The sequence below is a fragment of the Papaver somniferum genome, chromosome 4 (assembly GCF_003573695.1).
Source record: "Papaver somniferum cultivar HN1 chromosome 4, ASM357369v1, whole genome shotgun sequence".
NCBI lineage: Eukaryota > Viridiplantae > Streptophyta > Magnoliopsida > Ranunculales > Papaveraceae > Papaver > Papaver somniferum.
Window position 1 is genome coordinate 77,599,495 of NC_039361.1, and position 10,789 is coordinate 77,610,283.

The following is a 10,789-nucleotide window of genomic DNA, read 5'->3' on the forward strand; positions in this document are numbered from 1 at the left end:
CCAACCGAATATAGGTGGTATAGCTTGGTACTGATAGCTATCATATGCATCTAAGAGTTTTTACCACCAATATTCTCATATGAAGAAAATTCTGTCAATCAAAATTAGGAATTGAGCCATAAATAACGTTAAAGCCCCTTATGAGAAGCGCAACACATGACATGACAAATAAAATACAGAAACAAATTGGGAATTAAATTCTGAAGAGTGTTTTTGACGTGGCTAAGAACTGAAAGCAGACAAAAGGACATTCTTCAAGTGTTCTAAGTGATAAGAGAATATAAAAAAGCAGTTTATAAACAAACAAACAAAAAGTCTTTGAATGTTATTAAACATTCTTTAATGAATGAAACTTTTAAGCTCAATGATACAACATTATTAACAGGGTACCAAATAAAGTGTGGATGTACCCAAAACTATAATAAGACAAAACAGATTTTTATATAAGACAAAACAGCTTTTATCTTGGTTTGGTATGTCCCCACTAAACCCGGCACCCCATTAGCATCCTTGCAATAATGGAGGAGTCATTTATTAACAAAACCATCACGCGAAATAATACTTCAGTATGAATTAAAAATGAACGAGTGGAGAGATGGAGAGGGCCAAGCCATGTGCACAATGGGGTCAAGTAGTATTACTGATAAGTTTTTTCATTCTAGAAAATTAAGTAGTGAAAAAAAGGGTGAATGGTAGATGAACCATGAATGCAACGAAAACGAGGGAGAAACCTTTCACAATCTTAGTTTAAGAAGCAGAGATGAAGAAATCAAGCTTACTGGAATGAAAGCTATTGAGTTGAGCTCTATGGACAATGAGAGAAAGACGCTGTGTCGATGATGATCTGCTGGCATGTAATCCTCAGGATGCAAATCGTCTGCCTTACGTGGAACATCGAAAGCCTTTGAACGATGACAATGCGATTGAATGTCATTGTCCTGAGAAGTAGCCTGTTATCAAAGCAGTAAATAGCTACAAGTAGGATATGGAATTATAGTACTTCAAAGCAGTCAAGTTAACAGTTCCTCTCGGCTTCTTTCTCAGCTTGTACTGGTAAGGCCTCTACTTAAGAAACACTATAATTCCAGGAGCAGTATATTGTCCAAAGCTTGACTACGCTGCAAATTACACTGCCATGGAAATAAGTTTTTCTTCAAAGTAATCCAGTACTGAACCAAATTCCTTAATTCCTAAATCACTACCACTCCTTAAAGCTGGTGGTAGAAAGTACCACATAGTAGTAACCACAACAAACCCAAGTGTCAAACTGTCAATGGTCCACTAACTAAACGATGTAACTGCCATTTTCCATTCAATGCTTTCTTCATTCCAACCTCCATGGCCGTACAAATCCCATGGATAACAAAGTAAAAAGGTGGCTTCCCATGTAGGTTCCATGCTGTGCATATAATAAAATATCAGCGCATGCATTAGGCTAGACACGACAAACGTAGCCAACACTGCCGGTACGGAAGCCCAGTTTCTCCCAAATATATGCGAAGATATATGGCGTACGGGATGGTACACAGTAGGTCGTAGAATACTCGAAACCATAAGGTTCCATCTTTTGCCCCAAAAATCTTGTAAAGAAGTTGACAGATATGGCTCATTTGACTGTGGCTCAAGCTCTGCACCCAGCATCACTCGAGCTAAGGTTGCTCCAAAGGCTAGAAGAATCTCAAGGGATAAGTATAAATACAAGACTAGGAGGAAACTTGGATTTATTGACTGGTTGTGATTACAATAAATATGAACTACGAGTAACCCAAGGAAAATTATAACAGGCAAACTTAACAAAGGTTTTTAACTATTCTTAGATGTCGGTGTTTTGGTTTTGTCTACTTTGATGGTTTGATGATGAGACTTCGATGGTGAATCTTGTCTAATATTGACAGGAAGACAGCAAACAGAAGTGAAAGATATAAATGATTGATCTGATGATAAAGGACCTTGATCAAAGGAAAAGAGAATGAGCATGAAGTTAGCAAGCCAGGTGATGAAAAAAGAAAGAGTACTTCTAACAACAATGGAGGACATAGTTAAAGGTAGGACTGTGAAATAATAAAAGACTGGAAGGAGTGACAGAAATCTAATCTTGCCTTTAGGGATATTCTTTCCTACTATGAAACAAGTGTAACTTAAAGATACAAAAACTAAAATGAATACCTTGATCAAATTCTTGCTTTCATCCTCCATCACGGTCATCAGCATACTCATCATCAATATCAAATATCTCTCCCCACAGTTTTCTTTCCTCCTCTTTTTTTTTTTGTGCTCAATTCAGGATAGTCTAAAATCTAGAATTTGGCCATGTAGTGGGTAGGTTGTTCTGTTAAATTGGCAATACCCGCAAGTTGACTTATTAATGTCAAAGTTGGTTAAATTTGGGTGGAATTATTTATGATTATTAGAATGGAGAGGGTGAAATTTAATATACATACCAACATCTGTATTCTGACTCAGTAGTCTACTTTGCATTGTTTTCATATATTTTTATTGTTCTGGGCAAAAAAATTTTAATCTTATTACTGAGTTTTTAAGAAGCTATATATAAACAAAGAAATAAAAATATAACAACATATCTACAAATAATTAAGCATTTTTCGCAGATAAACTGAAAAAAACTCACAACACGCATACTGGAACAACAGTGAATACCCCCCATAGCTATGCTTCGTAATCCTTTGCCGGCCGTGCCTCTAGACCTCCACCTGCTCTCTTCTCAATTGAATATGGCATATGTGTCCCTAGAATTCTATCCCATATATCAAAGAATGGCTGCGAGAAGTTGTATTTCGTCCCATAGAGCTGATGATGGACGTCATGATACGCACTATTGTTTCTAAAGAGTATGTGAAAGATATTCCCCGGAAGCCACAAACCACAATGATCATCTACCGTTTTGATGGTGGCGAAGGAGAAGAAGAATATAGAGGTTCGAGGTGTCATACCGGAGAGAAGGAACGATAGAGCCCCACCAATGGTGTCTAGGAGAAGCCCCTCCACTGGGTGATTGTATAGAGCTCCAAAGGCATATGGCACCACAAGCCGATGGTGTTGTGAATGGATATGGCGATACAAGAATTTGTTGTGGTGCATGTATCTGTGCATAAAATATTGCCATGTATCTAGAATAAACATTGCAATCACAAACTGCCTTAGTAGCAAGAGAAAAGAAGGTCGTGAATCTGCATCAGGCCCGCCGTCATTTCCAGTTACCTACAGACAGAAGAAAAATGAAGTTATAACTCAAGAAAGGTTCAAACTTTAGATAGATAAAATGGAAGACTAGACACAGTACATGGTTTCTGAACCCTTATTTAAGCTTAAAAAAAGTAGACAGCTAGAACTTACAATATTCTATCATCCATGAAAAGGAACGGTATACTTTAAACATACAAATCACGAAATGATAAACATTCATCAGAACATTTATAATATAAATCGAATATTCCTACATATCTATTTAAAAACTGATATACTTAAAACGATTTTGTCAAGAGTTAGTATCCGAAAAGACAGACCCAACACTCCTCCGCGGCTTGATGGAAAACCAAACAAATGCCACAAAAATGAAAAAGTGACACAGAACTAGGACCTCATCAGGTACTCAATTTTGATTCCAGGATCTCTAAAACTCAAGAATTGCCAATTGCTAGACTAGACTATTCAAATAATTTCCAGCTAAGTTTTAAGCTTTACACAGTTCAGCCAAACAAGTACCTAACGATCTTGTCAAACCCACATGGATTTCATGGTTTACGATGATCGAGTGACCCAGCAAACGCAAAGCATAGCTCATATGTGAACAAATAACGTCAGTTGAGTTAATGTTCACTCTTAGTTTCCATTTCATTATCAAAGCATAAACAATGTGTTAATAATACTAAAAGGAAGCCCCAAACCAAAACTGACAGACGAGATTTAGCAAGGACAACTAGCACGGAACATAAAAGGCAAATGTGCATATCCCCGTAACTGAAAACGAGCTCAAAGACAAGAACAAACAATTTCTACCCCTTCTCTGAGTATTCCACATTTGTTGCTTCTAACAAGAGAAATAAAATTAATTCTAACAGCTGTTCTGAACAAGGACATATAGGCAAGTGCCAGATAGCTAGTAATGTAAGATTAATAAGAAACATACAAACGCGCTAGCAGTCAACATGGTCACAATGACAAACTTAAGTGACAAAACCACAGATCCGGAAAAACTAACCCACACTGGGAAACTTCTTAGGACCTTGACCTAAGACATGTTTACGAAACATGAATGAGTTGTGTCAACCGTCACAATCTGTTAGATATTTGGTTCATAGATAACTGCCGAACTAATACTTCCGCTCTTTCGGAAGTTGGTCTCTAGAGGTAATTTGGTAGAAAGTTACTTTATTCTATGTAGTCAGAGTTATGTTACTTTTCACATAATTATCAAACTTATTACCAATATTCTCAAGGTGTTACTTAGAGTTAACTAATACTACCACTCTTTCGGAAGTAGGTCTCTAGAGGCAATTTGGTAGAAAGTTACCTTATTCTGTGTAGTTACTTTTCACAAAATTATGAAACTTATTACCAATATTCTGGAGGTGTTATTTAGACTTAACTAGTCACATGATGGCGTACCATCCAATTTTGTTCACATGCAAGCAACAAATCTTTTATAGCATACAACACCACTACTAAATATCATCAAACAAACATGAACCAACAACCTCGAAAAGCATGGAAAACTAGACAAAAATGGCACCATTTCACCTAACAGGTAAACAAAGTTGATCGTCCACCTAAATCAACATTTTGGGATTTCCAGCTACCATATTGTTTCCTAATTTGTGACAGCACGAAAATTGTGTGATCTCATAAGCATACAAATTTTAGTTCATATAACCAAATTCATATTATATATAAGTAAATCATAACGAAATAAATATGGAAAAGTGGGGAAATGAAATTACGTACGGTGAACAAGATAATTGCAACAATAGCTTGAACCGTCTGTTGAAAAAGAACACCTTTAACCACAGTTCTTTTAGATACCAAATTCTTCATATCTTCATCTTTTTTGGAGTGCAATCGATAATTATCAAAAGATCCAAACATCAAATATATACCTGAATATACCCAATACACAAAAATTGGAACAAATGTCCCCAATAATTCATCTGATACAGAAAACTCCATGGATAAGAATAATAATGATAATTTACTCCCAAAATAAAAAAAAAAAAAACCCAATCAGAGAACTAGGGTTTTAATAATCCTCCCAAAAATTTCCCCTTTCCAAATCCTCCTTAATTTCTCATTCAAACAAACAAATCCACCTCAGAATCTGACATCTGACCGTTAAAGTTTCAATCTTTGATCAAAAATCTCATCATAAACAGAATCTTCTGAAATTTCGTACCATTCAGATAAAAAAATATTTAAAAAAATCCCCACAATGTGTAATATCGGGTATATGGAATGAAGAGATTTGGGTGAAAGGTTCAGGGGAGATTTAATCAGAAAAATTCTGGGAGTCAAATGCAATGAAATGATGATGAAGACGTCTAGGGGTTTTTAATTTTGAGAGGGCGGAGGAGATGAACTTCGGGGAAAGGCGTAGGAACCGAAGCTGATTTGAGAGGAGGGAGGAGGTGAAGACGAGATGAGAAGAGAAAGTGTTGGATCCTTTCTTTGTACACGAGATTTTCGGGTAAAATTTTATTATTACGAGAAAAAGAAACAACGATACGAGAATTTAAAGTTGAGTTTGTAGTAGAAAGAGTTGTTTTTTTTTTTGTTAAGTACAAGGACTGAATATTATGGAACCGTGGTCCGTGATATTTGAGTCTGATTTTAAGTGGGTTCCGATTCTGATTTTGGTTCCGGTTTTTAAATTAGGGGAACTCGAAACGGAATAGATAATTGAACGTTTAGATACCAGAAATAGAAGCGTTTTTGCTTCTCCAGAAGCATAAGTCATGCGCATATCGGAAGCAAAAATGTTTTGCCTCACGGAAAGTTGATTTTTTTGCATTTAGAAGTTACTTTGAAATTGAGTACCCAAATTAACTTATGATTTTTTTGCTTCCAGAAATCAAAAAAATAACTTCTGAGAATATATCCAAACAGCCTATAAGGCATTTGAATACCCAATTGTATAAGATTTCATTCTTACTAATTGTGTTTTGAATCTAATAACAACTTCTTACCAGTCTTATACTAATGTTTTGATTGGTCACTAAAATAAATGACAAATAAAGTAATGAAAAGTTAAATTAGATTGATTGGAATAATATATACACAAAAATAGACATCAACTTGGTAGAACCAATTAAAAATCGAAAGCTAGCAGTTAAAGCTCTACCCGTTGGGTACTCAAATTGCTAACAAGCCTGATATTAGGATTCGAACTTGGAACCAAAACCTAATCAAGCGGTTTGGGTTTGATTCCAGATAAACGGGTACCTCTCGTCCCGTGGTGTATCCTTCTACACAGATATCTTAATCATGTTTGAGAAAAAATATCGTATAAAAAACGCAAGCCGATAAGAAAATAAAAAGTCAACAATACATCAAGTTGTCACACAAATTTATGCAAATGGTGTACTTTTTATCTTGTTTTTTCTCTTTTTGATAATTGAAAAATGTATTCTGAAATAGAGACTTATATGTCCTGAATGTTCGTTACATTGAGATCAAGATCCAAATAAATCTCACATTTATAATAACCCTACCATCCACCAATATAGTCATCACTTAGCTAAGTAGTATGAGGTTTTAATTGGCACAACTAAAGAGCAGCAAGAAGCAGTTGTATTGGACTCAGTACAATCAACAACTCGGAAATGGAAGAAGAAGAAGTAAATCTGCAAAAGCAGCTCGAAATTTACTCGTTTATTTGATAACTGATGTTTACAAAGCTCTCTCCCATACACATTCAAAGCAACTACCAGAAGCGGAAACCTAAACAATGATCTTGTGACATATTGCAGTAATCCAGTCGCAAACACAAACTCTAAGCAAGTGAAGACTACTTAAGCGAAAAATAGACAAGGGATATGAACTAAATGATTCCCCTATCATCAATTACACAACTAAAGGATAAACTAGGTGAGGTTCATGACAATAGCTCCCCCTCAAAAACATCCTCGTCCTCAAGGATAGCAACCAGGGAAGTGAGCAGCAATGTCGGTGGAGTCATCTCATGTGGTATTCTCAGCTGAAGCATTGGTTCAGTGTATGAGTAGTTGATGTACTTGAACTCCATCTCTGAGTATAATCTTATTGTCCAAAATGGCAGCAGGATCCACCATTATCTGGCCTTCAAGATTAACAAGTGGAAGCTCTAATGGGGGAGTGCGGTAGAGTCCAATATGTTTCTTCAATGGAGAAACGTGAAAAATAGGGTGAACTCTGACGTCTGCTGGGAACTACAATTTGTAAGCCAAAGGCCCAATTCTCTGCGACACCTTATATGTCAGATAGTACTTGGCATACATCTTGAAATTCTTCCTCAAAACAATTAAAGTATGTATATATGGTTGGAGTTTGAGATATACCCAATCACCCACTTCAAATATCCTGTCAGACCTCTTCTTGTCAGCAAAATATTTTATTCTCTCCTGAGCTTTAAGCAGAGTATCCTTCATAATCTCCAAAATAGCAGCTTTGTGCTTTAAATAATCCTCAATTGTTTCCTCAAAAGTAGTTGCTTGTGCTGCAAAAGCTAATTGTGGTGGGGTGTATCCATAGAAAGCCTAGAAGGGGCTCATCTTGATGCTCGAATAGTAACTGGTGTTGTACCATCACTCATCCAATGACAGACGGTGATATCGATGCTTTGGTTGAAATCCTGTCATGCATCTCAAATAATGTTTTACACGGTCATTGACTCTCTCAATCTACCCATTTTTTTGTTGGTTATAAGCAGTGCGAAATTTGAATTACTCAATGCCTTGAAGAGATCTTGCCAAAAATTGCTAGTGAAGATCCTATCTTTATCTAACACTATAGAGGATGGAAGACCATGAAGTTTAATAAACAAATGCCTAATAAACTCTTTAGCAATAGTAACAGAAATGTCTGGATGAGATAAACCAATAAAGTGGTTGTATTTGGTGAGTCTGTCCACTACCACCACAATCACAGATTTCTTATCACTCTTTCGTAAGCCTTCAATGAAATCCATTAAGATATGCTGCCATACTCTTTGGTAAGCCCTCAAGTAGTTTGTTAGCACATGTCCCGAATTTTCGTTCTTTTTTGGTACAATCACCGTGTTTGATAAGTACTCCTAGTACTTGACTTCTCGTAGTACTGGTTGAAATTGTATTGAGACCTTCATTTATGAAGGTTCCATATGTGGCTAGATATTTTGGCATATTTCTCAGTGTTTAATTAATATAATCAAAATAAACCTAAAAAGTATACAAACCCATACAAATTTAAGATCATGTCAAAAGGGTTAGGACGATATCTTTATGTGCCTAAACATTATTCCCTCCATTTTAAAAAGATAGGCTTGTTTCATGTGTAATTTGTACATGAAACAAGCCTATCTTTTTAAAATGGAGGTAGCATTTTGGTTTTAAATTCGTTGATTACCATAGAAAAAAATATAACAAGATTATGGGTGATGAAATTTTACAACTTGATTTTCAAAAAATACAGGGACTACATCATAACACAAACCGACAAGGACAATTTGCTAATTTTTATATATTTTTGATACATGGTAATAACACTATACCTCTCCTAAAAAATCTGAAATCACTGAGTAATTTTCCTTCTTCTGAATAAACCTAATATAACCCTTGAATATATTTATACAATATGTCCACTAGACCCATCCTCCAGATCATATCTATAAGACGAGGGGATCCACTGTAACCAATACATTAAGTGCGGTTGGAACCTTACCGGGATTTGTTTATATTGCGGAACACATACCAGTATACTGACGGAGACATTAACCGAAAACAGAAAATGATTCTTATCCTCCAATTATTACCTCTATTATTACCTCTCATGACGTGTCGTAAATATACTGATCTACGGTTGTTCAGTCGGAATTCATCGCACGCCCTAAGAGTTCACACTCCTTGACGAAGGGTTTAGATGGATATCACGTTATGGGGATATAAATGGGAGATGATGGTGGGGCGCATGTGGCATTTCCGAAACCCGGAAAGAATAAAAATAAAATAAAAAATGAATGGTAAATCATAAGAACAGTAAAATATGATGTTCTAATTATAACAGTTAGGGAACCATAACGAGTTTTGATCTGCAACTCGGGAAGACCGATTCACACCAAAAACCTCCATTAAAAACACCTTCATCATCTGCCTTTCTCCACCAATCATCACTTGAATCTGAAAATATTCATCCTGATTAAACCTTCCAAAGAGATGAAACCAACAATTCACAAAAGTTGAAACAAAGAAATTGATTTTGTCAAGCTACTAGTTGTGCTTTGTTCGTCTTGCAATTTAGTTTGTGGGGATCAAACTATCTCCAACCAGCAAGAGAGGATGCCCTAGGTTGGGTTTGGATTTCAATTCTCAATCGGTTCTAACTGTGAGTTTTGTTTATTTTTTGGTTTTCTTGCTAGATTTAATCACTCTCGTATTGTTCAGTATTTTGTACTTAGTTTATTCTCTGCTACACCTAAGCTTAATTAACAGAAACCACGAGTTTGGCTACCTCGTAGCCATGAAGAAAAGAAGAAAAAATAATAATAATAATAACAGTTATGCTCGGTCTATGGGAGTACCATCAATTCCAATTGATTTCAGGAGCTGGGTTAAAAGCCTACACTTTGTCATGGAGAAATTAAGGGCTCACATTGTTGGAATTTGTACTCAAAATCCCCTACTCAGATGTACTCATGGGAACCGACGTCAGATTCGAGATCTACTGCTGCTATATTCAGGCAAGAGCACCGGAGGTAAAAAAAATTGTATTGATGTACCAACATCAGACTCGTTATTTATTGCCAGTATACTCAGACGAGACTCACCACCCTCAAACGAAAAAAAAAACAGATATTCATAATCTGCCTGTTGTAGATGGAGAGATGCAAAAATCAAATGTCTTGAATGTTTGTGAGTCAACTCGAAAAGAACCAGTACTGAGTTATCCATCCAAAAACGTTGCCCCACCAGGTTTACAGTGGACCTCGTCACCCAATAATTCATCTGCAAATTATTCTGCCATAGGAAACCAAAAGTGGACACTATCAGAAGCTAAAAGAGATAGCTATGAGTTGGAAAGACTACGATATAACTTGATGGACAAAAAGATCTCTGACACAGAACCACGCAATAGGGCACGAATAGTTACAATGGATACTAGATGCTCAAGCCGCGTCTTACAGAAAAGACGTGTGTCACACAGAGTAGCTATCAAATATAATAAAGTCAAGTCAGTGGTCAACCAATCAACAAGCAGTCAAAGCTCGCTTACAACCCTGGCAAAACCAATTCAACGACATCCACAGCCGGGACGGGACTTCTCAACTGCTGGAGAGAGGTTTGCTGACATGCTTTGTGGAGACATGCGAGATGTTGGCAACAATTTGACAGTCCAAACTCCGCACAAACTCACGCATAGTGTTAGCTCAACTTATCTTTTATTGTATATAAATAAGTGTGCTATGTCACCATGTTTAGGTTGTGCTTTAGGTCCAGTCTCAGGTTACAACCTCTACCATTCCCTATCTTGAGATCATTTTGTAGGCGTTGGTTACTCTCGACTAATGTGATGCTACACCCAACAACTCAGCTCCGCACCATCGCCA

At 36.5% G+C, this 10,789-nt stretch overlaps 1 protein-coding gene and 1 pseudogene across 1 annotated transcript; both read right to left on the reverse strand.

Moving 5' to 3' along the window:
* Nucleotides 1-281: 281 nt before the first annotated feature.
* LOC113275955 lies at nt 282-2,343 on the reverse strand (annotated as a pseudogene).
* Nucleotides 2,344-2,480: 137 nt separating this feature from the next.
* LOC113275954 (sphinganine C4-monooxygenase 1-like) lies at nt 2,481-5,668 on the reverse strand. Its single transcript, XM_026525540.1, has 2 exons — nt 4,963-5,668; nt 2,481-3,219 (listed from the first exon to the last, which is right to left on the reverse strand). Exons 1-2 carry the CDS (start codon nt 5,182-5,184, stop codon nt 2,668-2,670), a joined length of 774 nt encoding a protein of 257 aa, XP_026381325.1. The 5' UTR covers nt 5,185-5,668; the 3' UTR covers nt 2,481-2,667.
* Between the last annotated feature and the right edge of the window lie 5,121 nt (nt 5,669-10,789).

Bases quoted from the DNA above. Each gene is read 5' to 3' on its own strand.
- LOC113275954 (XM_026525540.1), bottom strand. From the start codon at position 5,184: ATGGAGTTTTCTGTATCAGATGAATTATTGGGGACATTTGTTCCAATT. The intron at 3,220-4,962 runs GTACGTAATTTC...TTCTGTCTGTAG, and splicing joins TTGCAATTATCTTGTTCACC to GTAACTGGAAATGACGGCGG.